Raw genomic sequence first — 27,124 nt, 5'->3', positions numbered from 1 at the left:
TTAATTTCCATAATTTATTTCCCCATCTCCTGGCTGACCACAGCAAAGCCACAAACTCCCCTGTCCTGCATTTCAACTTCCTCCTCTGCAAAAAGAGGATCATGATGACCCTTGGGCCTCCCTCCCAGAGCTGCTTTGAGGCGGATGCAGCAGGGTGGCAATAGCAATGGTAACGGCTTCATTGTTGAGACTTCCCATGTAGAAGGTGCACTACATCCATCCTCTTACTTACGAGCCAGCACATTCTACTTAGGGTGTGGGGTTATTGGATGCAACCTTGGTACTTGCAATGGAGGCACTGACAAGAGCTCACATGACCTATGCAACATTACAGAAGAGAACCTGTATTTGAACCTAGGGTTTTGCCATGGTCTTTGCAAGATGACACTCATAACAGTGCTTGGAGAACACACAGTGTCATCACAATGGAGGCGTGACAGTCACTCCACAAAACAGACCGCTGTTGGCTATCTCTTCATTGTTTCCTTTACCCAATGCACTGCGAAAGGATCCCTCTAAGGAAGGTCAAGTCCATCCGAGAAAACCTCAGGGACAAGGGCTTGCTGAAAAATTTCCTGGGAGAACATCCTCATGACCTGATCCAGAACCGCCTGACCGTAGAGTCTGCCCCTCAGAAGAATATCTCTCAACAACCCCTGAGAAACCACTTGGATGTAAGTGGCAGGGGAGGATGGCCCCGCAGCGCCCCCTGGTGCTCTGGTCTAGCACTGGGTCTACCCTGGAGGTGCCAGGTGGGAGGGTAGGGATGGGGGGGGGCTCCTGCCAGAAGCTAGAGAACTCGGGGGTGGGTGGGGGTGGTGGAGGACGGGCACCTCAAACCCAGGGGAGAAGGCCCTCCCACCCTCAACTCTTGGTCTGTGGTGACTGGGCCCAGCGATGACCAGGTGGCAGGTAAACATCCATTTCTGCGCCAAGGATATGTCATCGCCTTGAGGAAGAGTGTTCTTTTAGACCCAAGGGAGCCACTGAGCTTCAGATGAAGGGTGAGCCCTGTCTGATCAGACAATAGAGCCAACTGCAAAGCCAGGTTGAAACCCCTTGAAGAGTAAGTTCACCTCCGAAGCCCCAAAAATGATATAAGTAAAAATTGATTGAGCCCCTTTGGTGGGTGGCACTATAGAAATCTAGTATTATATGGTTGTGGCTACTGATTTTATTTTATTTTATTTTATTTTATTTTATTTTATTTTATTTTATTTCATTTCATTTCATTTCATTTCATTTCATTTCATTATTTTTTGGCTTTTTTAGGGCCATACCTGCAGCATACGGAGTTTCATAGTCTAGGGGTCGAAATGAAGCCAAAGACACAGCAACATGAATCCGAGCTGTGTCTCTGACCTACACCACATTTCATGTCAACACTGGATCCTTAACCCACTGAGCAAGCACAGCGACCGAACCTGCATCTTCATGGATACTAATCTGGTTCTTTTCTGGTGATACACAATGGGAACTCCCATGGGCACTGATTTTTCAAAAGGTCTTTCATCTTCAAGAACACATAGCCCAGCCTGAGATACAGGCAAAAAAATAAATGCATGTCACATAAAAGGGCCAACTGCAGGATGTTGAAGGACATGCTTTGAGTTTGGAGGAAGGAGTGCTCAGGCTGGGCCTTGAGGGGGACACTGGAGAGCTGCTCCAATGAGGCACTGGTCTGAGCAGAGGCTGTGAGGTGGGGCCATAGGAAAGGGATTTTAGATGCCATGGGACAGCTCAAGGTTGGTGGCACCTCGGGCAAGCAGGGTCACCGGAGCAGTCCATTCTGCCCTGACCACCTCTCCCCACCCCTACAGTCGGTCTACGTGGGCAACATCACCATCGGAACACCCCCTCAGCAGTTCAGCGTGGTCTTTGACACGGGCTCATCTGACACATGGGTGCCCTCCATCTACTGCCAAAGCATGGCCTGTGGTGAATGCCCCCAATCCGCCCCTGTTGTGCTCCCCCCAACCCCCTTCTCTGTCCTGGGCAAGCTGATGGACACTCATCTCCTCTGTCTGCAGTTACACACAACACCTTCGACCCTTTCCAATCCACCACCTTACTTTTCCCAAGCATCGTCATCGAACTGCATTACGGCTCTGGGACAATGACCGGACTCCTTGGCTATGACACCATTCAGGTAATGTGGACACCACGGGCTGAGGCAGGGTCAGCCGTGGATGGGACTGCTACTTCCCAGACAGATCCGCGATCCCTTGGGAGGGCCTGACTTTCCCAAAGTTCCGAGTGGCTCGCCACCCAAATGCCCTGGGGGACTCTGTCCCTGTGGGGGAAGTGCACCTGCTGACACACAGGCTCTCAGAATGGCCACCCCAGAGAGAGGTCTGGGGCGTGGATTTGCACCTCAAGTGAAATTTTGCCTCCGCAGGGAGAGGGGGAATAACACTCACTTTTTGAACCCCGACTGGGTCGGGCACTGTGCCAGGCACTTCGATTGTGATAATCCTTTCACCCTGCAGCACCCACACAACCACCCCCACCCCCACCCCCACCCCCACCCCACAGCAGGTGCTATTATTATCTCCGCTATACAGATTAAGGAGCTGAGGTGCAGAGAGCAAGGGCCTTGGCCAAGGTCATGCATCTGGTAAGCGGTAAAGCTGAGCTGGCCAGTCAGGACTCATGCAGGTGTGGGGTTTTTGTGGGGAGAGAATAAAGCTGATCTGGGGACCCTGGGGGGGGGTCAGCCAAGGGCTTCAGGCACCGAGGCAGGGGAGGCAGGGGGCCACAGATGTGGGAACAACCTGCTAAATGCATTCTTACTCTAGGCGGTCTTGGAGAATCTAAATAAAACTAAGCCCAGACTCCCTGAAAGGGTTGAGTATTCTCCTCTCTCTCTCTCTCTCTCTCTCTCTCTCTTTATCTCTCTCCCTCTTTCTTTCTCTGTCACTAGCTCACACGCAAACACACACCCTAAAGAATTTTCGTGACAATCTTGCAGCTTCGCTGTATAATGGGCATCTTTCTTACTGTGTGGATGCAGGATCCACAATGCATTGCAACGAACTCATCCCTTTCTGTCATCAGATCCCAGGGACGCCAAAGAGAAGGCTACCCTGCTCTCTACTCGTGTTCTCCTCAGGTGGGAACCATTTGGTCCAGCCCTGAGTCTCACTCTCCCCCCAGGTCGAGGGCATAAGGCCAAAACTACAGACAGCATTTTCCAAAGGAGCAGCTGTGGATTGAAATCCACAGACCGGCTGAAATGGAAACCAGATTCCTGTACCAGCGTGGCCTGTGGTCAAGCCAGGGCCCAGGCAGGCCTTAGTTCTCTGCAGGCTAAAGGCATCTCCCTGCCCCTCTCCACTCCAACCCAGCCCCAGCCCTGTTTCACAGACATCCACATGGGAACACACCCTTCTTTCACAGATGGGGGACCTTATCATCAAGAACCAGACATTTGGCTTGAGCCTGACAGAGGATGACATGGCCTTTGAACATGCAACCTTCGATGGCATCCTAGGCCTGGCCTATCCCAGCCTCGCCATCAAAGGGACCACCCCCATCTTCGACACTATAATGAATCAAAGCCTCATTTCTGAGCCTGTCTTTGCCTTCTACTTGAGCACGTGAGTATGAGTGGAATAAACCCTCTCTCCACATCACCTGTATGTTGCTTTCGGTTGCATGAAAATGTCTAGCCTACGTGATCCAGAAGTTTCCTGAGAGATAGTCTAGACCAGGGTAACCAACTGTGACCACAGGGCCTCATCTGGTACCACCAGCTGGATTCTATAAATACACTTTTAATGGAACACAACCATGCTCCTGGGGCCAAGGGCAGCACTTGGCCCAGGGAGGTGGAGGGAGGAGGAGGAACAGTGGAGGGGTCAGGATACAGGCAGGAGGAGGAGAGAACGGGATTCGCCGACGGATTCGATAAGGAAGGAAGGACAGGGATGGGGGGACACTTTCTTCCTCACTCACATTTGACCAGGAGCCCAGGACCAGCTAGAGCACTGGCAGGGCTCAGTGCAAAAGGAACATGAGGGACCCCTCGTGGAAAAAGCTTGAGACTCAGGACAGAGATGGCAGAGGCATGGGGGCCTGCTGAATGGGGGGTCCCGTGGACAGCATGGGAATCTGGGCCCTGGGCCCGGGAATCTGGCCCTGGGTGAGCTGGATCCATGCCCTTGGCACCCTCAGGTCTCAGCTTTCCTGAAAATTGTCAGGTTGTCCCAGTGGAAGCCCCAGCCCTCCGGTCTGGTGTCCCCTGAGGGACTCTCTCAGCAGGCTCATCGAGGGAGGGGACCAGTCCCTCTAGGAAGGGTGGGGGCTCAGAGCCTGGCCAGGATGTCCCCCCAGGTTCAAATCTCTTTTAGGCTACTCATTAGCCGGTCAGGTACTGAACCTTCCATGCCTCAATTTCTGCATCTGCCAAATGGAATCCTAGCAGTGCCCCTGATGGGTGGATAAGCACAGCCCTCAACAGTGCCTGGTGTGTGGCCGAATTTGAGAAAAGCCACCCATTATTCTCCTACACTCAGCCCTCCCTCTCCCTCCTCTCCTCAGCGAAACAGAGGCAGGCAGCATGGTGATGTTTGGCGGCGTGCTCGACTGTTACTACAAAGGAGACCTCAAGTGGGTGCCCCTGTCGAAACCACACTACTGGCAGATACCCTTGGAAAGGTAAGCCCCTCCCTCTGAAGGCCATCCCGAGGGCTGTCCCCACACATGCACACAGACATGGACAGGCACACACACACACACACACACACACACACACACACACACACAGTGTCACACACACACAGATACACACACCCTCCACAAGCAATGACACACTAAGAAACACAAACAGAGACACAAATAGAGACACACACAGGCACAGAGACACACCAAGACACACAGACACAGAGATACACAGACAGACACACACACCTCCCCGAAGTTTATAATCACCCTGGCCTCCTGACCAGGGTCCTGGCCAGGGACTGGAGATGCCTGTGCAACCCAGGGACACTGCAGCAACCACGTTGGGAGGCAGTTGGGGAGCATGGTTTGAGGTCCCTAAAGGGTCCTGAAAGGAGGATCAGGGAGACTTCCACGAGCCTGGGCAGGGTGGTGCTAAGATGACCAACCGTCCTCGGCTACCCAGGCCCAAGAAGGTGATTCGTGCACAGGACTGCCAGTGGGAAAACAGGACATGTCCTGGACAAACTGGGAAAATGGGTCTCCTTAGGGAGAAGCTACCCAGCAGTGCACAGAGGTTGGCTGCATTCTTGACTGGAAAGCACATCAGACAGAGAGACACCTCCTGACCCTGACCCACCCAGCCTCATCCCAGGCACACAGGGGGAAAGGCACTATGACAGGGACCACCAGGGAGCTGGGATCCAAGAGTGGCCTCAGAACGAGAGGCAGGAGTTGAGCCCCTCAGACATGTTCTTCCATGTCTTTGGAGGCCCCAGGGCAATGTCGCTCATCGCCTGCCCCGGGGGCCTCAGTGTATGAGCCTGGCCGGGGGGCAGGGCCGGGGGACTACCTCTTCCAGGGCACCCAGTGTCCCCCTCCCCACCACTCTGAGCATCTGCTGCACCAGAGAACCGCCAACAGAACTTTGGGCATTGACCCATTATTTCTCAGACACCAGAAACAGGGCTCTGGTTGCCCTCATTCATGTCTTCATTCATTCATTCATTCAAAAAGTCATGGTGTGGATCTGCTGTGTGCTGGGAATTGAGGTGAGCACTTGCTCTTAGAGACCTAGAATCTAGTAAGGTAGACATTCAGGAAAGAGGTCACCCAAAGAATGAATTGCCATTTGTACCAGGCTAGACTTGAGGAAGTGTGTACAGAGAATGGCCAAGAGTGGAGCCTGATTGGAGCAGGGGGGAGGGGGTGGACGCAGAAGTGGGGGTGGGGGAGAATTTCCCGACATGTGACAATTAAATGGGCGACCAGCATGAGCCAAGGCCTTGCGGCATGAAGGAGCCCAGGGTTTTCAAGAAATGAAAGGAAATCAGTAAAGGTGAAATGACCAAAGCAAAGGAAACCAGAATGGGGGCATGAGCTGGACGATTATTCTGGAGATAGTCCGGGGTGGGGGGGTGGCAGTGGGGGAGGCTTCAGAGTGATCCTGGTGCCTACCTTGTCTGCTGTCTCTTAGGATCAGCATGAAAGGGAAGATTGTTGCATGTAAACGCGGTTGTCAGGCCATCGTGTCTACTGGGACCTCGATGATTGGCCCAAGGAAACAAGTCTACAACATCCATAAGCGCTTCGACGGCTATTACCTCCAGGACCTGGTGAAGGATCAGGCTACAGGTTCATTCTGGGGCTCTTCACACAATCAGGATAAGGTGTACCAACCTCTCTCCCCTTTTCTCTACAGTACGTGATCCCATGTAGTTACATGAAGACCCTCCCTGACATCGTCTTCACCATTGAGGGCATCGACTACCCAGTGCCAGCTCGAGCCTATGTCCAAGAGGTGAGGGGCCAACCCTGGGGGCTGGTTCTCAAATCGGGGGCTGGCAGGAACCATTGGGCTGCTTGCTGGGAGGAGGGAGCACCCTACAGGCCAAGCTGCACCACTGCAGATGCGCCTAAGTGCCAACCCCACCAGCACATACCACCACCTTCGGGGGGTGAGGGTTCCCAGCGCTTCCCACAAAAGCAACCTCTTGAAGGCAAAGGGAAGACTAGGACAACCACCATCCTCAAATCCATATGGAGACTCCACCCCGGGCAGGCACAGTATCAGGCACAAGGAGAGGGGACCACTAAGGGCCTTGGCCCTCAAGGAGCTTCCGGTCAACCAGGGCCCACAGATGGATGACACAGAATCCCTGTGATCATCAGGCTGAGGGACAAGGGGGTGGCTGAGGACACTGCCAGTGTGTTGTCCCACCAGAGTGGTTCACAGTCTCCCTGCCCATCTCCAAAGTGCCCTGGTTTGGATGATGATTAGAGGGTTTCCCGAGTCCTAGGCTGCACCTGCCCTTCGTGAGCCCCAGGTCCCCTCTGGGAGCTGGGACACCAGACCAGCCCTGTGCAGGGCTTGGAGGCCCTCCTGCATGAAGGGGACACAGTGACTGCACAGCCCCTGGCTCAGACCTCAGCTTTAATACACGTAGCTCCCGATGGGAATTGAGAGGAGGCTGAAGGAGCTCAACGAAGGCTTTGAGGAAGAGAGGGAATTTCAATGATTCTAAACCCCCAGCCTCATGAAGGGGTGAGAAGCCCCTCTGGGGTGGAGGCAAATTGACACTGGGCTCTGTGCCCCTGGACCCCTGGGGGCTATGCCAAGGGATGCCAGGGGCAAGACCAGTTGATGAGGGCTAGAGACAAGGAAGCACCAGGCCAAGTTACTCAGTCCAGCCTGGAATGGCCAAGGAGAGAGAGCAAGGATCCAGGAAGACCACTCGAGTGGGGGTGGGGGAAGAGGCGCTGAGCGCAGCCTTAAAGAACAGGTTGTGGGGAAAGGGGCACCAAAAGGCCTTCTGTGCAGAGAGAACTGCCAGCCTGGGGCAGAAGGAAAGAAACAGCAGGGAGTTGGAGGGGGGCTACAGACTGCCTAGTTCTTGGGTGGACACCCCCGCCTTCTGCAGCTGCTGAGAGAGTCACGTGGCTCTCACCTAAGGAGGGAGATGAAACCCAGAAACTGTGGATCTGGATACGGGAGGAAGCAGCAGGTGAGGGCTCAGGCTCACGGCTGTGTCTTTCTGGCTCATACAGATTGCTAGGGGACTGTGTGTGAGTACCTTTCAAGGACGAAGAAACAAATCCATTCGCAATGAGATCTGGATCCTGGGGGATGTCTTCTTAAGGTTGTACTTCACCGTTTTTGATCGAGGACAGAACAGGATTGGCCTGGCTCCCGCTGTATAAATGCTGGGGCTGCTTCCAGAAACAATCAGGCCCAACCCCCAAACACACATTCACTCACACCTAGGGCATTCTCGCCCAGGGAGCGGCTTGAACAGCCTTTGCTGCTCAGCAAAGCAATGTTCTCAGTGAAGAATAAAGGATTGCCTTTGCAACCAACTGGGGCCGCTCTCTGAATCAGGGTGATGATTCATGATCATGCAGGACTTGACGACATAGTCTGAACCACAAGTGAGAGGAGCCCACCTCCACGAGATTTCCAAAGGAAGGGCAGACTTCTTGGAAGGATACTGGGGATTGGGGATGCAGGAACCAGAGCAGATCCAAAGATCTCAGTGACTGGACCCAAGTCATCTAGCCTCACCGCTTTCATTGCTCAGGCTTCTAATCATATGGAAGAACTCCAGAGAGGGCTGCCCAAGGGTTTTCTCTCCCTAAGGTATATCTAAGCCCTAGGGAAACAAGCACGGAAAAGATCCAGGAGACAAGGGATGCTCTGACTGGCCCACCTGAGGTCATGGGTCCAACCCCAGACCAACCATCGTGGAGGAGGTCATGGGGTACCATGATTGGCTTAACTGGGTCACATGGCCTCGCAGGGCAGCGTCTGACTGACAGGGTTCTCCAGAACCATGTGACTGGACAGGGGAGAATGGCCTCAAAGGTAGTGTGGCAGAGGGATGTTCTATTTCAAGGAAGAGTTTGGGACTACTGCAGCAATTCTGTCACTTTCTCAGAGGGGTGGTAAGGGGTAAGAAAAGGCGAAGCAAGGAGTTCCTGGGTGGCCTGGCAGTTAGGGAACGGGATTGTAGCTGGGGCCACTGAGATGGCTCGGGCTGACTCCCTGGCCCTCCACATGCCACAGGCCAGGCCAAAATAAAAATTTCTTTTTTCTTCATCCCACCTCAGAGGACCATTGACAGTGGGCTTTTGCTCCAGAAGGGCTCCGGTTGAAGCCGTGCAAACTAGGATGTTCCCCTTGTCCCCATGCCACAGTCACCAACTCTCTTTTGCCCACACCTGCAGTGTTCTTTCCAGCCCCCTTTCCGGGCTGAGAGACCCATGTGGATGCCTGAGCATCCCCACCCATATGGGGGCCCAGCGTGGCCCTCGCCTTGGCCTCCAAGGCTGGTGCAGGGACTGTCCTTCATGGAAAGGGGGGCTACTGGGTGCACAAAGGCTTCAGCTTTGCAGCTCCCTCCAAGGTCCGAGATACCAGCTGGTTCCAGCTGCCAGCGTTCGGCACATTTTCAGACCCCTGGCATAGGCCAGACTGGGGACAACTGGCTGCTTAGAGGCAAAGGGAGGTCCATGTGGAAAGAGGAGCAGGGGAGAATAAAAAAGATGAAAAACACACCCAACTCAATACAGAGTTCCAGCTTTTACTTCATTCAGGCAAGGCAATGTCACCTAAAGGAATGTCTCAACTTTCATTCAGTGCAAATTTCCTGAGCCTGGTACTGTGTGCCTGGTACTGTGCTGGCCCCACACAGAGCCACCACACCCAGACATGCAGACAGATAAACAGACAAACCCCCGGTGCCAAGGGCCAGATGGAGAAAACGGCAGAGGCGTTGAGCTCAGAACTGGTTTTTGGCTAAATGGAGACTCAAGCAAAGAGTTTGTGAGACTCGTTTTCCAAGTGGTCCTTGTGGAGCCATAAGCAATGCCTCTCCTGGTGAGAAACCACCAATAACAGTCAGAATAACCAGCCCCAGTTGATGACACGTGCAGTCTCCCTGTTTCCTCATGAGCCCCTGCAGGGCGTGATCCCCATGGTACAGATGAGGGAAGTCTCCTCCCATCTCTGGTCTAGTACCAGTGACAGGCACACAGTAGGTCCTCAATTACTCCATGTCGAGTGGGTGAATCAGTAAGTGCTTCCACTAGAACACCCTGCGGCACCCATGTCGGGGATCATGCATGATGTCAGCCTGGCTTATTTCCATACTAGCAACTGGAAAGGTCAGGCTTTACTCCCTACTTGAGCCTATGGGCAGGGCTGAACCTGGTGTCTGCTCATAAGCCCGTGCTGTTTTGTGTTTCTCTGTTGGCAGCCTGTGCCACCAACGTGAGAATAAATTCTGATGTTCAAAGCAAACACCTTGTCCTACCCTCCACAGTTATCCTTTGCTAACTGCAGACCAGAGACATTTGTAGGCTTCCTTGAGAGGAAAAGTCGGAAAAACAGGAAAAAGACAGATCTAGAGCCCTTCTCGTAGGAGTATAAATTGGTGCCGTCTTTTGGGAGGTGATGTGTCCTTAAAATGAGTATGGCCTCTCTCCAGCAATGTTGCCTCTAAGTTTTATGCTAAAGCAATGATGAGAAACCCCGCAAACATCAATGAGCAAGGATGCACGCCTGGGGTCGCTTACAAAAGGGGAAATTCTAGGACATCCCGAGACTCATTGCACAAAGGGTACACACAGCACAGAGAGGCCATTGAGCAACTGCCTTCAAATTGTTTTTTTTGGGGGGGTGTATTCAGTGTTGGGAGATATCGTTCCAATATGACACTGAGGGAAAAGAACAGAATGTAGAACAGCATGATCCTGAGACTTCCTGTCGTGGTTCAGAGAAAAGGAATCTGACTAGTATCCCTGAGGATGCAGGTTAGATCCCTGGTGTCGCTCAGTGGGTTAAGGATCCTGTGCTTCCATGAGCTGTGTTATAGGTCACAGACATGGCTCAGACCTGAGTTCCTGTGGCTGTGGTGTAGACTGGCAGCTGTAGCTCTGATTCGACCCCTAGCCTGGGAACTTCCATATGCCACAACTGTAGCCCTAAAAACCAAAAAAAAATTTTTTTTTAAATTTTAGGTAAATATTGAAAGGGCGTGATCCCAGTGTTGCTAAGCACATGGAGGATACTGCAGGCATCTGGCCAGACATGTGCCACCGGGAGCTTTTCTGCCTGGCTTCAAATCCCACTTCTGACACCCACAAGTCATGTGATCTTGACAAGTTCCTCTCTGGACAGCAGATTCCTCTTCCGTAAATTTAGGATGAGGATGGTTTGTTTCACACGAATCCTCAGGAAAAGGCAAACCAAGTGACAATGAGATATCCCCTCACACTTACTGGGATGGTGTTAACAAGGAACAGAGATAGAACATGTTGATGACGATGTGGACCCGTGTGCTGGTGGAAGGGACAAGGAGGCAGCCACCGCAAAACAGAATGGAGGTTGCTCCAAAAACTGCAAAGAGTAATTGCTATCTGATTGAGCATTCCCATTTCTGGGCATTTATTCCGAAAACTTAGAAGCAGGCTATGAAAGGGATATTTGCACTGTCCTGTTCATTGCAGCATATTCGCAATAGCCAAGATGGGGAAACATTTCTGATCCATCTGCAGTTGCACGGATAAAGAAAACGTGGTAGAGACATACCAGGGAATAGTATCCAGCCTTTAAAAAGAAGAAAATACTGCCGTTTCTTTACATTTACATTATAGTTGATTTCCACTGTTCTCTCCACTTCTGCTGAATAGCAAAAGTTCCAGTCATACATATCTACACATTCTTTTTTTCCATATTATCTTCCATCATGTCCCATCACAAGTGACTGGACATATTTCCCTGGGCCATACAGCAGAACTTCGGGGCTTATCCACTCTACATGTAGTCGTTTGCATCTTCTAACCCCATGCTTTCAGACCATCCCACGCCCGCCCCCTCCCCATTGGCAACCACATGTCTCTTCTCCATGTCCCTGTGTTTGTTCTTTGTTCTGTAGATAGGTGCATTTTGGCATAGTTTAGATTCCATATATGAGATATCATATGGAATTTGTCTCTCTCTCTCTCTGACTTACTTCATTTCGTATGAGACTCTCCAGTTCCACCCGTGTTACCACAAATGGCCTGATTTTGTTCTCTTCTGTGTCTGAGTGGTGTTCCACTGTGTACATGGGCCACATCTTAATCCACTCACCTGTCGATGGACATTTGGACTGTTTCCATGTCTGGGCTGTTGTGAATGGTGCTGCAATGAGCATAGGGGTGGCATGTATCTTTTTGAATGAAAGGCTCTTCTGCTGATATGCCCAAGAGTAGGACTGCTGGGTCATGTGGTAGCTCTATACCTAGTTTTCTGAGGTAGCCCCATACTGTTTTCCATCGTGCTTATACCAATCAACATTCCCAGTGAACAGGAGGGTTCCCTTGCCTCCACAGCCTTTCCAGCATGTGGCATTCGTGGGCTGCTTAATGACAGCCATTCTGACCGGTGTGAGGTGGTGACTCATGGAAGTGAGGATTTGCACTTCGCTAATAAGTACTGATGTGGAGCACTTTTTCTTGTGTCTGTTGGCCATCCATGTCTTCTTTGGAGAAACGTCTGTTTAGGACTATGGCCCATTTCTCACGTGGGGTGTTTGTTTTTGGCTGTTCAGTTGCAGGAGATGTTTTCCTGTTTGGGAGACGAAGCCCTTGTCGGGTGCAGCCCTTGTTTGCTGCTGCTTTGTCCCATTCCAAGCTCTGTCTTTCCCTGTTTGTATGGCTTCCTTTGCCATGCCAAAGCGTGCCCGTTGACTAGTGCCATTGGTTTGTTCTGGGGTTTATTCCTATTGCCTTGGGAGAATGACCTAAGAAAACATCTGTACGGTTGATGTCAGAGAAGGGTGAGCCTCGGTTCTCTCCTGGGAGTTGGGGGGTGTTTTGTCTAATGGTTAAGGTTTAAGCCATCTTGAGTTTCTTTGTGTGCGTGGTGTGAGGAGCATTCCAGTTTCATCGATTCACGTGCAGGTGTCCAGTTTTCCCAGCACCGCTTGCTGAAGAGACTGTCTTCTCCCCGTTGTCTATTCTTACCACCTTTGTCGAATACCAGTTGACTGCAGGTGTCTGGGTTTCTTTCTGGGCTCTCTGTTCCGTTCCATTGGTCAGTATGTCTGAGTTTGTACCAGTCCCACACTGTCCGGATTACCGCTGCTTTGCCATAGTGTCGGACATCAAGACAACAGCAGGAGTTATGCCTCCTGCTTGGTCTGTGCTCCTCAGGATTGCTCTGGCAATTCAGGGTCTTTTATGGTTCCCTATACATTTTGGGATGGTTTGTTCTAGGTCTGAGCAACATGTCATCAGTAATGTGGCAGGGATCTCATCCAGTGTGTCGATTGCTTTGAGTGGGTGGCATTTCAATGGTATTAATCCTTCCAGTCCAAGAGCATCGGGACCTCTTCCCATTTCTCCGAACCCTCTTTAGTTCATTTGATTAATGTTTTACAGTTCTCAGCGTAGAAGTCTCTCACCTCCTTGGTCAGGTTGATGCCTAGATGTTAGTTTTGTTTTGGTTTTCAAAGGCATTGTCTTTTTGTGTTCCTCTTCTAACCCTTCGTTGTTAGTATACAGAAATGCAGCCAATTTCTAATGTTCGTCTTGTATCCTGCTACTTTGCTGACTTCGTTGTTCAGGGCAAGTAGTTTTTGTGTGGAGTCCTTAGGGTTTTCTGTATATAGCACCGTGTCATCTGCATAGAGTGACAGCTTTACCTCTTCTCTTCCCATTTGGATGCCATTTATTTCTTTTCTTTTTCGGATCGCTGTTGCCTAGGTCTCCCGATGCTAGGTTGAGTAAACGTGGTGAGATTGGACATCCTTGTCTTGTGTCAGATTTTAATGGAAGGCTCTTGGCTCTTCTCTGTCGAGTATTATATCAGCTGTGGGGTTGCCATCCATGGCTTTTATTGTGTGAAGATATGTTCCCGCCATACCCACTTTGGTAAGAGTTCATTTCTTGAAAGGATGTTGGATTGTGTCGGATGCCTTTTCTGCCTCTATTGAGATGGTCGTGTGGTTTTTGACTTTTCTTTTGTTAATGTGGTGTATGCAGCTGATTCATTTGCATATGGCGGTCCATCCTCCTGAACTTGGGCTGAATCCCATTGGGTCGCGGCATGTTGTAGTTTTACGTGTTGTTGGATTCGGATGGCTAAACCGAATTTTTGTGTCTGTATTCATCAAAGATGTTGGCATGCTGTTCTCCTTTTTGATAGATAGCATCTTTGTCTGGTTTTGGTAATGGGGGATGGTGGCTTCATAGACTGTCACTGGCAGTCTTCCTTCTTCCTCAAGTTTATGTGTGTGTGTGTGCTTTTTACAGCCATACCCATGACTCCCAGGGTAGGGGTTGATTCAGAACTACAGCTGCCTGCCAACACCATGGTCTCAGCAATGTGGGATCTGAGCTGCATCTGCGGTATCTGCCACAGCTCACAGCAATGCTGGATTCCAACCCCACTGAGCAAGGCCAGGGACTGATCCTGCCTCCACATGGATACTAATCTGATTCATTTCTCCTGTACCACAATGGGAAGTCCCTTCTTTGATCTTTTTGAAATGTTTAAGCAGGATGGTTCTTTGTATGTTTGAGAGAATTTGCTTGTGACTTTTGGCTCTGGAATTTGCTTTGTAGGGAGTGTTTTTATTACATGTTCAAGGCCATTTCTAGTGATCAGTCTGTTCAAATGATGAAGTTCTTCTTGATTCAGTTTTGCTGGGCTGTATGTCTTTAGAGAGGGGTATATTGCTTCTAGGTTGTCAAATTTGTTGGCATATAATTGTTCATAAAAGTCTCTTAGGGGTTTTTGTATTTTTGCAGTATCTGAGACCTCCCCTTTTTCATTGCTTCTTTTATTTGGGTTCTCACTCTCTTCTTCTTTTTTCTTTTGGTCTTTTTGCCTTTTTGTTTTTTTTAGGGCTGCGCTTGTGACATATGGAGTTTCCCAAGCTGGGGGTCGAAATGGAGCAGCCGCTGCCTGCCTCCGCCACAGTCAGCAGTGCTAGATCTGAGCTGCACCTGTAACCTAAGCTGCAACTTATGGCAATGCCAGATCCTGAACCCACTGAGCCAGGCCAGCGAACAGACCCACATCCTCAAGAACACTATGTCTAGTTCTTGACTCGCTGAGCCAGAACAGGACCGCCAACTCAATATTTTATAACATATAGGGGGAAAAGATTTAAAGACAAAAAAGATATGCGTGTATGTATAACTCAATCCTTTTGCTATACACCAAAAACTAGCAAAATCTTGTAAATGACCTCTACTTCCATTTTAAAAAATTCAATTTCATTACTAGCAATAAAAATGACCCCAAAGACCTAAACAGTGTTCCCTGGAGATCTCACCCAGTCCACTCCTCTCTCCACCCGCATGATACCCAGTTGTGCACCTGCCCTATGTACCCCATTTGATACTCCCCTGTGGATGGTCACTTCAGGTCAGCTTCGGATCTTTGGCTTTTACAGAGAGGGTTGCCCAGAACAGCTTGCCCACATAATGGCTCGCAGTTTGCCAGAGAATCTTTGGGATAAGTCCCTAGAAGGAGAGTGGCTGAGTTAAAGAATATATGTGTGTGTGTTGTTTGCTAGATTCTGCCAGGTCCATTCCATAGGGACTGAACCACCAAACCTAAATATTAGCAATGTGCAAAAATGAGGAGGAAGATGCAGTGGCCTCCCACCCAGCTAGTGACGAGGTCAGCCTCCCACACTTCTACCTCAAGGACAGGCCTGCACAGATCTCAGGCAGGCAGGAACACCCAAGGCCAGAGAGCCCTGAAGGAGCTACAAAACAACATCTTCTTCGCTCTGGCGGCAATAACGCTTTACCCAGTAGCCCTGTTCAACTCAGGCTGAGCAGAAGCTCAGAGTAGTCTTTTTGATCTTTGTTGATTGATAAGACACTTAAGAATTTGTTGCTCTTGGAGTTCCCTTGGTGGCGTAGTGGTTAACGAACCCGACTAGGAACCATGAGGTTGCGGGTTCCATCCCTGCCCTTGCTCAGTGGGTTAAGGATCTGGCGTTGCCGTGAGCTGTGGTGTAGGTTGCAGACGCGGCTCAGATCCCGCATTGCTGTGGCTCCGGCGTAGGCTGGTGGCTGCATCTCCAATTCGACCCCTAGCCTGGGAACCTCCATGTGCCGCAGGAGTGGTCATAGAAAAGACAAAAAGAGAAAAAAAAAAAAAAAAAAAAAAAAAAGAATTTGTTGCTCTTGGAGTTCCCATGGTGGTGCAGCAGAAACAAATCCACCTAGGAACCATGAGGTTGTGGGAATGATCCCTGGCCTCACTCATTGGGTTAAGAATCTCACACTGCCGTGAGCTGTGGTGTAGTTCTCAGAGGCAGCTTCTGTAGGCCAGCAGCTGTAGCTCCAACTTGACCCCTAGCCTGGGAACCTCCATATGCAGTGGGTTCAGATCTAAAAAGCAACAAAATGAAAAGCAGTCCCAGTCCCATAATGGATAAGCGATAAAAATTTTTAAAAAAATTTTATTTTAAAAAATTAAAAATAAAAATTTTTTAAATTTCTCCCTCTTTGTATGATTGCTTTGGCAGACTAAATGCTTCAAGGCATGGAACCTATTGGGGAATTATTTCAGGTGCGCGACAAGCAGAAATTTTTCTAATCCTTGGGTTATTTGCCCCCAGGGGATCTTTACAGAGGGATGGAAAATTCACAGGTCTCTAAGAGGCATTCAGGCTCTGAGAGGCATTCAGGCTCTTATTCATTCAGCCAAAGTGAATGGAACCCCTGCTTCTATCCCTCTTGACTCCCACCTCTTGGCCAGAAGTAAAAGCATGCGTAGCCTGCAGGATGAATCCAGCTCATACTTGCTTGAGGTTGAGATCACACTATGATTTTTGAAAAAGTGAAGAGGAAGACAGAGAGAGAGAGAGAGGAAAAAAATTAGGAGCTAACATTTGAAATCAGGGGATTTTGCATAAACATCCAGATTTCTGACTTCTCTGGAAAACATGCCCAACCAGCCTGCTTTCCAGCATGGCAGCCACTCAGCTTGGAGCTGAGGAGAGGCTGCCCCAGCCCAGGATGCCCATTCAACCAGGCCATTCTTTGCTCTTGCATCTTCACCCATGAGTTTGTGAGAACTGCCCTAGACTGCCAGCTCCCTGAAGACAAGGACTGCCTGTGTCTGACTCATGTTTGGCTTTCTGGCATCTGACCTGGACCCCAGCACACAGGGTCCTCCATTAATGTGCCGGATGAGCAAAACATCTTTTGGAGGCAGGCATCCCATTTCTTCCGATAGTAAGACTGTGCCATTGGAATTCTGCTCCAGCCTTGGTTTCTGAAGCTGATGGGCATCCCAGAGGCCATGATCTGTGCCATGGGTCCCGACCGAAAGCCACTGGTACGTCAGTGGGCTGCCCCTCAAGCCTTCACTTTGACATTTGATCTCTGTTCCTCCTTCCAAGCTCCTCTCCAACAGAGGCAGCAAGGCACACCTCATGTGTGGCTGTCCAGACCACATGAGATCTTGAAATGTCAATCATAATCCCTAACACTTATTTTTATCATGCTATTAGCGGTGGTTCTTCTCCAACATCACAAGAGTCTCCCAACTCTTTGTTAGTCCGCACTTCTGTTTGGTTGTGCAGCCAGGCTCCAAGGAAGAGATTAGAGCAGAAATCTCTGTATGCTTAGAATTTTCTAAGTCCACTCCCCAAGGACACTGATGGAGGTAAAGATCTTATCAGGAGATCTGTATTTCTTATCAGGTCCATTAGTGGCCGACAGAGGACAATTCGGGCATGTCAGAGCATATATAACTAGGAGCTTCTGGCCACCACTGCATGCCCAGGAATTGCTATTTCCTGAGTACCTGGACCCAGGAAAGAAGCATGAAGTGGCTTGTGATATTCGGGCTGGTGGCCTTCTCAGAGTGCTTAGTCACGTAAGTATGGGGACCAGAAGTGACATCATCTCTCTCTCTCTCTCTGGAATATTTCTTGTCATCCTCTTATTCATCTACTCATCATGGTTAGAAGGGAATGTCACCATTCCCTGACAGTCTTAAACTTCAACTCTCACTGATAGATGAGCACCTTGCGGTCTGTCCAAGGGTCTTGGGGTTGGTCTCCAGGATTGCACAACTCTGGGTCAAGAGTCACACAATGACCTACGTGAAAAAATGGCACTCCTTGGATTTCTTCAGTGCACAATCTGTGCAACGGTCAGTGTAGTCTGGTGGAAGAGCACTTCTCCTGCTTTGCTCCTAGGTCTTCTCTCGGCTCTCCCTCCATTTCTGGTCTTTGTATTTCTGGGGCTTCGTCTCCGTATCTCTCTTTGTTCTCTCCATCTCTTTGGATGTCTATGTGCATGCAGAACTCTCTGACGTCTTGTTATTTTTTCTTTCTCAATTTTTATTCTTCCTCATTTCTCTTTTTGGGGGTTTGCTTTTTGGTTTTTTTGGGTTTTTTTGTGTCTTTGTTTTCTTTTTAGTGCCACACCTGCAACATGTGGAGTTTCTCTGGCCGGGGCTCGATCAGAGCTACACCTGCTGGCCTCTGCCACAGCCAGAGCAACACGGGATCCAAACAAAGTCTGAGACCTATAGCACAGCTCATGGCAACACCAGATCCCCAACCCAGTAAGCGAGGCCCAGGATCTAACCCCATCCTCATGGATACCAGGTGGGCTCCTTACCACTGAGCCACAACAGGAACTTCCCTTCGCCTCTTAATTTCCATAATTTATTTCCCCATCTCCTGGCTGACCACAGCAAAGCCACAAACTCCCCTGTCCTGCATTTCAACTTCCTCCTCTGCAAAAAGAGGATCATGATGACCCTTGGGCCTCCCTCCCAGAGCTGTTTTGAGGCAGATGCAGCAGGGTGGCAATAGCAATGGTAACGGCTTCATTGTTGAGACTTCCCATGTAGAAGGTGCACTACATCCATCCTCTTACTTACGAGCCAGCACATTCTACTTAGGGTGTGGGGTTATTGGATGCAACCTTGGTACTTGCAATGGAGGCACTGACAAGAGCTCACATGACCTATGCAACATTACAGAAGAGAACCTGTATTTGAACCTAGGGTTTTGCCATGGTCTTTGCAAGATGACACTCATAACAGTGCTTGGAGAACACACAGTGTCATCACAATGGAGGCGTGACAGTCACTCCACAAAACAGACCGCTGTTGGCTATCTCTTCATTGTTTCCTTTACCCAATGCACTGCGAAAGGATCCCTCTAAGGAAGGTCAAGTCCATCCGAGAAAACCTCAGGGACAAGGGCTTGCTGAAAAATTTCCTGGAGAACATTCTCATGACCTGATCCAGAACCGCCTGCCGAAGAGTCTGCCCCTCAGAAGAATATCTCTCAACAACCCCTGAGAAACCACTTGGATGTAAGTGGCAGGGGAGGATGGCCCCGCAGCGCCCCCTGGTGCTCTGGTCTAGCACTGGGTCTACCCTGGAGGTGCCAGGTGGGAGGGTAGGGATGGGGGGGGGCTCCTGCCAGAAGCTAGAGAACTCGGGGGTGGGTGGGGGTGGTGGAGGACGGGCACCTCAAACCCAGGGGAGAAGGCCCTCCCACCCTCAACTCTTGGTCTGTGGTGACTGGGCCCAGCGATGACCAGGTGGCAGGTAAACATCCATTTCTGTGCCAAGGATATGTCATCGCCTTGAGGAAGAGTGTTCTTTTAGACCCAAGGGAGCCACTGAGCTTCAGATGAAGGGTGAGCCCTGTCTGATCAGACAATAGAGCCAACTGCAAAGCCAGGGTGAAGCCACAGGCAGTGGAAGGGCAGCCTCCAAAGACCCAAAAATTGATTGAGCCCCTTTGGTGGGTGGCACTGTGGAAATCTAATACTCTATGGTTTGGGCTACTATTTTGTTTTATTATATTTTATTTTTTACTTCTTTGGGCTACACCTGCAGCATACGGAAGTTCCCAGGCCAGGGGGCGAATCAGAGCTACAGCTGCCTGGCTGAGCCACAGCAAGGGCAGCACGGATCCAAGCTGTGTTTATGACCTACACCACAGCTCGCAGCAACACTGGATCCTTAAGCCACCGAGTAATCCCAGGGATCGAAGCTGCATCTTCATGGATAGTAGTCTGGTGCCTGTCCGATGGTAAACAATGGGAAATCCCATGGGTACTGATTTTTAGAAAGGTCTTTTATCTTCCTCAAGAATGCAGAGCCCAGCCTGAGACCCAGGCGAAGAATAAATGAATGTCACATAAAAGGGCCAGCTGTGTGCTGTTGACAGGACATGCTTTGGGCTTGGGTGAAGGAAGGAGAAGGACATGCTCAGGCTGGGCCTTGAGGGGGACACTGGAGAGCTGCTCCAATGAGGCACTGGTCTGAGCAGAGGCTGTGAGGTGGGCCATGGGCAAGGGACCATGAGGTTGGTGGCAGCTCAGGAAACCAGGGTGACCAGGGCAGTCAGTTCTGCCCTGACCGCCCCTCCCCGGACCCTGCAGATGATCTACGTGGGCAACATCACCATCGGAACACCCCCCCAGCAGTTCAGCATGGCCTTTGACACGGGCTCATCTGACACATGGGTGCCCTCTATCTACTGCCAAAGCATGGCATGTGGTGAGTGCCCCAAGCTGCCCCTCTGGTGCTCCCCCCAACCCCCTTCTCTGTCCTGGGCAAGCTGATGGACACTCATCTCCTCTGTCTGCAGTTACACACAACACCTTCGACCCTTTCCAATCCACCACCTTTCAGTTGCCAGGCATCGTCATCGATCTGCATTACGGCTCTGGGACAATGACCGGACTCCTTGGCTATGACACCATTCAGGTAATGTGGACACCATGGGCTGAGGCAGGGTCAGCCGTGGATGGGACTGCTACTTCCCAGACAGATCCGCGATCCCTTGGGAGGGCCTGACTTTCCCAAAGTTCCGAGTGGCTCGCCACCCAAATGCCCTGGGGACTCTGTCCCTGTGGGGGAAGTGCACCTGCTGACACACAGGCTCTCAGAATGGCCACCCCAGAGAGAGGTCTGGGGCGTGGATTTGCACCTCAAGTGAAATTTTGCCTCCGCAGGGAGAGGGGGAATAACACTCACTTTTTGAACCCCGACTGGGTCGGGCACTGTGCCAGGCACTTCGATTGTGATAATCCTTTAACCCTGCAGCACCCACACAACCACCACCCCCACCCCCACCCCACAGCAGGTACTATTATTATCTCCGCTATACAGATTAAGGAGCTGAGGTGCAGAGAGCAAGGGCCTTGGCCAAGGTCATGCATCTGGTAAGCGGTAAAGCTGAGCTGGCCAGTCAGGACTCATGCAGGTGTGGGGTTTTTGTGGGGAGAGAATAAAGCTGATCTGGGGACCCTGGGGGGGGGTCAGCCAAGGGCTTCAGGCACCGAGGCAGGGGAGGCAGGGGGCCACAGATGTGGGAACAACCTGCTAAATGCATTCTTACTCTAGGCGGTCTTGGAGAATCTAAATAAAACTAAGCCCAGACTCCCTGAAAGGGTTGAGTATTCTCCTCTCTCTCTCTCTTTCTCTTTATCTCTCTCCCTCTTTCTTTCTCTGTCACTAGCTCACACGCAAACACACACCCTAAAGAATTTTCGTGACAATCTTGCAGCTTCGCTGTATAATGGGCATCTTTCTTACTGTGTGGATGCAGGATCCACAATGCATTGCAACGAACTCATCCCTTTCTGTCATCAGATCCCAGGGACGCCAAAGACAAGGCTACCCTGCTCTCTACTCGTGTTCTCCTCAGGTGGGAACCATTTGGTCCAGCCCTGAGTCTCATTCTCCCCCCAGGACGAGGGCATAATCTCACTCTCCCCCCAGGACGAGGGCATAAGGCCAAAACTACAGACAGCATTTTCCAAAGGAGCAGCTGTGGATTGAAATCCACAGACTGGCTGAAATGGAAACCAGATTCCTGTACCAGCGTGGCCTGTGGTCAAGCCAGGGCCCAGGCAGGCCTTAGTTCTCTGCAGGCTAAAGGCATCTCCCTGCCCCTCTCCACTCCAACCCAGCCCCAGCCCTGTTTCACAGACATCCACATGGGAACACACCCTTCTTTCACAGATGGGGGACCTTATCATCAAGAACCAGACATTTGGCTTGAGCCTGACAGAGGATGACATAGTCTTTGAACATGCAATCTTCGATGGCATCCTAGGCCTGGGCTATCCCAGCCTCGCCATCAAAGGGACCACCCCCATCTTCGACACTATAATGAATCAAAGCCTCATTTCTGAGCCTGTCTTTGCCTTCTACTTGAGCACGTGAGTATGAGTGGAATAAACCTTCTCTCCACATCACCTGTATGATGCTTTCGGTTGCATGAAAATGTCTAGCCTACGTGATCCAGAAGTTTCCTGAGAGATAGTCTAGACCAGGGTAATCAACTGTGACCACAGGGCCTCATCTGGTACCACCAGCTAGATTCTATAAATACACTTTTAATGGAACACAACCATGCTCCTGGGGCCAAGGGCAGCACTTGGCCCAGGGAGGTGGAGGGAGGAGGAGGAACAGTGGAGGGGTCAGGATACAGGCAGGAGGAGGAGAGAACGGGATTCGCCGACGGATTCGATAAGGAAGGAAGGACAGGGATGGGGGGACACTTTCTTCCTCACTCACATTTGACCAGGAGCCCAGGACCAGCTAGAGCACTGGCAGGGCTCAGTGCAAAAGGAACATGCGGGACCCCTTGTGGAAAAAGCTTGAGACTCAGGACAGAGATGGCAGAGGCCTGGGGGCCTGCTGAATGGGGGGTCCCGTGGACAGCATGGGAATCTGGGCCCTGGGCCCGGGAATCTGGCCCTGGGTGAGCTGGATCCATGCCCTTGGCACCCTCAGGTCTCAGCTTTCCTGAAAATTGTCAGGTTGTCCCAGTGGAAGCCCCAGCCCTCCGGTCTGGTGTCCCCTGAGGGACTCTCTCAGCAGGCTCATCGAGGGAGGGGACCAGTCCCTCTAGGAAGGGTGGGGGCTCAGAGCCTGGCCAGGATGTCCCCCCAGGTTCAAATCTCTTTTAGGCTACTCATTAGCCGGTCAGGTACTGAACCTTCCATGCCTCAATTTCTGCATCTGCCAAATGGAATCCTAGCAGTGCCCCTGATGGGTGGATAAGCACAGCCCTCAACAGTGCCTGGTGTGTGGCCGAATTTGAGAAAAGCCACCCATTATTCTCCTACACTCAGCCCTCCCTCTCCCTCCTCTCCTCAGCGAAACAGAGTTAGGCAGCGTGGTGATGTTTGGCGGCGTGCTCGACTGTTACTACAAAGGAGACCTCAAGTGGGTGTCCCTGTCGAAACCCCACTACTGGCAGATACCCTTGGAAAGGTAAGCCCCTCCCTCTGAAGGCCATCCCGAGGGCTGTCCCCACACATGCACACAGACATGGACGGGCACACACACACACACAGTGTCACACACACACAGATACACACACCCTCCACAAGCAATGACACACTAAGAAACACAAACAGAGACACAAATAGAGACACACACAGGCACAGAGACACACCAAGACACACAGACACAGAGATACACAGACAGACACACACACCTCCCCGAAGTTTATAATCACCCTGGCCTCCTGACCAGGGTCCTGGCCAGGGACCGGAGATGCTTGTGCAACCCAGGGACACTGCAGCAACCACGTTGGGAGGCAGTTGGGGAGCATGGTTTGAGGACCCTGAAGTGTCCTGAAAGGAGGATCAGGGAGACTTCCACGAGCCTGAGAAGGCTGGTGCTACGATGACCAACCGTCCTCGGCTACCCAGGCCCAAGAAGGTGATTCGTGCACAGGACCGCCAGTGGGAAAACAGGACATGTCCTGGACAAACTGGGAAAATGGGTCTCCTTAGGGAGAAGCTACCCAGCAGTGCACAGAGGCTGGCTGCATTCCTGAGACTGGAAAGCACATCAGACAGAGAGATGCCTCCTGACCCTGACTCACCCAGTCCCATCCCAGGCACACAGGGGGAAAGGCACTATGACAGGGACCACCAGGGAGCTGGGATCCAAGAGTGGCCTCAGAACGAGAGGCAGGAGTTTAGCCCCTCAGACATGGTCTTCCATGTCTTTGGAGGCCCCAGGGCAATGTCGCTCATCGCCTGCCCCGGGGGCCTCAGTGTATGAGCCTGGCCGGGGGGCAGGGCCGGGGGACTACCTCTTCCAGGGCACCCAGTGTCCCCCTCCCCACCACTCTGAGCATCTGCTGCACCAGAGAACCGCCAACAGAACTTTGGGCATTGACCCATTATTTCTCAGACACCAGAAACAGGGCTCTGGTTGCCCTCATTCATGTCTTCATTCATTCATTCATTCAAAAAGTCATGGTGTGGATCTGCTGTGTGCTGGGAATTGAGGTGAGCACTTGCTCTTAGAGACCTAGAATCTAGTAAGGTAGACATTCAGGAAAGAGGTCACCCAAAGAATGAATTGCCATTTGTACCAGGCTAGACTTGAGGAAGTGTGTACAGAGAATGGCCAAGAGTGGAGCCTGATTGGAGCAGGGGGGAGGGGGTGGACGCAGAAGTGGGGGTGGGGGAGAATTTCCGACATGTGACAATTAAATGGGCGACCAGCATGAGCCAAGGCCTTGCGGCATGAAGGAGCCCAGGGTTTTCAAGAAATGAAAGGAAATCAGTAAAGGTGAAATGACCAAAGCAAAGGAAACCAGAATGGGGGCATGAGCTGGACGATTATTCTGGAGACAGTCCCAGTGGGGATTGGGGGTGGCATCAGAGGCTTCAGAGTGATCCTGGTGCCCACTTTGTCCCACTGTCTCTTAGGATCAGCATGAAAGGGAAGATTGTTGCATGTAAACGCGCTTGTCAGGCCGTTGTGGATACTGGGACCTCGTTGATGATTGGCCCAAGGAAACAAGTCTACAACATCCATAAGCGCTTCAGTGGCTATTACCTCCAGGACCTGGTGAAGGAACAGGCTACAGGTTCATTCTGGGGCTCTTCACACAATCTGGATAAGGTGTACCAACCTCTCTCCCCTTTTCTCTAACAGTACGTAATCCCATGTCAAGACATCAACACCCTCCCTGACATCGTCTTCACCATTGAGGGCATCGACTACCCAGTGCCAGCTCGAGCCTATGTTCAAAAGGTGAGGGGCCAACCCTGGGGGCTGGTTCTCAAATCGGGGCTTGCAGGAACCATTGGGCTGCTTGCTGGGAGGAGGGAGCACCCTACAGGCCAAGCTGCACCACTGCAGATGCGCCTAAGCGCCAACCCCACCAGCACATACCACCACCTTCGGGGGGTGAGGGTTCCCAGCGCTGCCCACAAAAGCAACCTCTTATGGCAAAGGGAAGACTAGGACAACCACCATCCTGAAATCATATGGAGACTCCACCTGGGCAGGCAGTATCAGCCACAAGGAGAGGGGACCACTAAGGGCTTGCCCTCAAGGAGCTTGACTCAACCAGGGCCCACAGATGGATGACACAGAATCCCTGTGATCATCAGGCTGAGGGACAAGGGGGTGGCTGAGGACACTGCCAGTGTGTTGTCCCGCCAGAGTGGTTCACAGTCTCCCTGCCCATCTCCAAAGTGCCCTGGTTTGGATGATGATTAGAGGGTTTCCCGAGTCCTAGGCTGCACCTGCCCTTCGTAAGGCCCAGGTCCCCCTCTGGAGCTGGGACACCAGACCAGCCCTGTGCAGGGGTTGGAGGCCCTCCTGCATGAAGGGGACACAGTGACTGCACAGCCCCTGGCTCAGACCTCAGGGAATTGAGAGGAGGCTGAAGGAGCTCAAAGAAGGCTTTGAGGAAGAGAGGGAATTTCAATGATTGTAAACCCCCAGCCTCATGGAGGGGTGAGAAGCCCCTCTGGGGTGGAGGCAAATCGACACTGGGCTCCGTGCCCCTGGCACCCCTGGGGGCAATGCCAAAGGATGCCAGGGGCAAGACCAGTTGATGAGGGCTAGAGACAAGGAAGCACCAGGCAAGTTACTCAGTCCAGCCTGGAATGGCCAAGGAGAGTGAGCAGGGATCCAGGAAGACCACTGGAGTGGGGGTGGGGGAAGAGGCGCTGAGCGCAGCCTTAAAGAACAGGTTGTGGGGAAAGGGGCACCAAAAGGCCTTCTGTGCAGAGAGAACTGCCAGCCTGGGGCAGAAGGAAAGAAACAGCAGGGAGTTGGAGGGGGGCTACAGACTGCCTAGTTCTTGGGACACCCCCACCTTCTAGAGCTGCTGAGAGAGTCACGTGGCTCTCGCCTAAGGAGGGAGATAAAACCCAGAAACTGTGGATCTGGATACGGGGGGAAGCAGCAGGTGAGGGCTCAGGCTCACGGCTGTGTCTTTCCTTCTGCTCCAGAGTGCTAGAGGACTGTGTGTGAGTACCTTTCAAGGACGGAGAAGTAGGTCAACCCGCAAGCAACTCTGGATCCTGGGGAACGTCTTCTTAAGGTTGTACTTCACCGTTTTTGATCGAGGACAGAACAGGATTGGCCTGGCTCCTGCTGTATAAATGCTGGGGCTGCTTCCAGAAACAATCAGGCCCAACCCCCAAACACACATTCACTCACACCTAGGGCATTCTCGCCCAGGGAGTGTGGCTTGAACAGCTTTGGTGCGTGGCAAAGCCCTGTTCTCAGTGAAGAATAAAGGATTGCCTTTGCAACCAACTGGGGCCGCTCTTTGAGTCAGGGTGATGCTTCATGACTGCGCAGGACTTGATGACATAGTCTGAACCACAAGTGAGAGGAGCCCACCTCCACGAGATTTCCAAAGGAAGGGCAGACTTCTTGGAAGGATACTGGGGATTGGGGATGCAGGAACCAGAGCAGATCCAAAGATCTCAGTGACTGGACCCAAGTCGTCTAGCCTCACCGCTTTCATTGCTCAGGCTTCTAATCATATGGAAGAACTCCACAGAGGCCTGCCCAAGGGTTTTCTCTCCCTAAGGTATATCTAAGCCCTAGGGAAACAAGCACGGAAAAGATCCAGGAGACAAGGGATGCTCTGACTGGCCCACCTGAGGTCATGGGTCCAACCCCAGACCAACCATCGTGGAGGAGGTCATGGGGTACCATGATTGGCTTAACTGGGTCACATGGCCTCGCAGGGCAGCGTCTGACTGACAGGGTTCTCCAGAACCATGTGACTGGACGGGGGAGAATGGCCTCAAAGGTAGTGTGGCAGAGGGATGTTCTATTTCAAGGAAGAGTTTGGGACTACTGCAGCAATTCTGTCACTTTCTCAGAGGGGTGGTAAGGGGTAAGAAAAGGCGAAGCAAGGAGTTCCTGGGTGGCCTGGCAGTTAGGGAACGGGATTGTAGCTGGGGCCACTGAGATGGCTCGGGCTGACTCCCTGGCCCTCCGCATAGGACAGGCCAAAATAAAAATTTCTTTTTTCTTCATCCCATCTCAGAGGACCATTGACAGTGGGCTTTTGCTCCAGAAGGGCTCCGGTTGAAGCCGTGCAAACTAGGATGTTCCCCTTGTCCCCATGCCACAGGCACCAACTCTCTTTTGCCCACACCTGCAGTGTTCTTTCCAGCACCC

The 27,124-nt window shown here is 51.5% G+C and overlaps 2 protein-coding genes across 2 annotated transcripts; both read left to right on the top strand.

Annotated features, from left to right (window-relative positions):
• Positions 150 to 7,935, top strand: LOC100524479 (pregnancy-associated glycoprotein 2-like). The gene is made up of 8 exons (XM_013994250.2): positions 150 to 674; positions 1,821 to 1,938; positions 2,031 to 2,149; positions 3,400 to 3,599; positions 4,543 to 4,659; positions 6,140 to 6,278; positions 6,365 to 6,463; positions 7,711 to 7,935. The coding sequence occupies exons 1-8, from the start codon at positions 495 to 497 to the stop codon at positions 7,861 to 7,863; spliced, it is 1,125 nt and encodes a 374-aa protein (XP_013849704.1). The 5' UTR covers positions 150 to 494; the 3' UTR covers positions 7,864 to 7,935.
• On the top strand, positions 17,184 to 26,904 carry LOC100524786 (pregnancy-associated glycoprotein-like). The gene is given in 10 exon segments (XM_021082956.1): positions 17,184 to 17,554; positions 18,848 to 18,935; positions 18,937 to 19,011; positions 20,092 to 20,209; positions 20,301 to 20,419; positions 21,680 to 21,879; positions 22,823 to 22,939; positions 24,397 to 24,538; positions 24,626 to 24,724; positions 25,936 to 26,904. Coding segments are annotated over 10 exon segments (1,212 nt in total). The 5' UTR covers positions 17,184 to 17,453; the 3' UTR covers positions 26,089 to 26,904.

The sequence above is a fragment of the Sus scrofa genome, chromosome 2 (genome assembly GCF_000003025.6).
Source record: "Sus scrofa isolate TJ Tabasco breed Duroc chromosome 2, Sscrofa11.1, whole genome shotgun sequence".
In the NCBI taxonomy this organism is placed as follows: Eukaryota; Metazoa; Chordata; class Mammalia; order Artiodactyla; family Suidae; genus Sus; species Sus scrofa.
This window is presented reverse-complemented; position numbering and strand designations above follow the sequence as displayed.

Excerpts from the sequence above, each read along its gene's own strand:
- LOC100524479 (XM_013994250.2), top strand. The coding sequence starts at position 495 with ATGCACTGCGAAAGGATCCCTCTAAGGAAGGTCAAGTCCATCCGAGAA. Across the intron at positions 675-1,820 it reads CCCTGAGAAACCACTTGGAT|TCGGTCTACGTGGGCAACAT; the intron begins GTAAGTGGCAGG and ends CCACCCCTACAG. Across the intron at positions 4,660-6,139 it reads TGGCAGATACCCTTGGAAAG|GATCAGCATGAAAGGGAAGA; the intron begins GTAAGCCCCTCC and ends GCTGTCTCTTAG.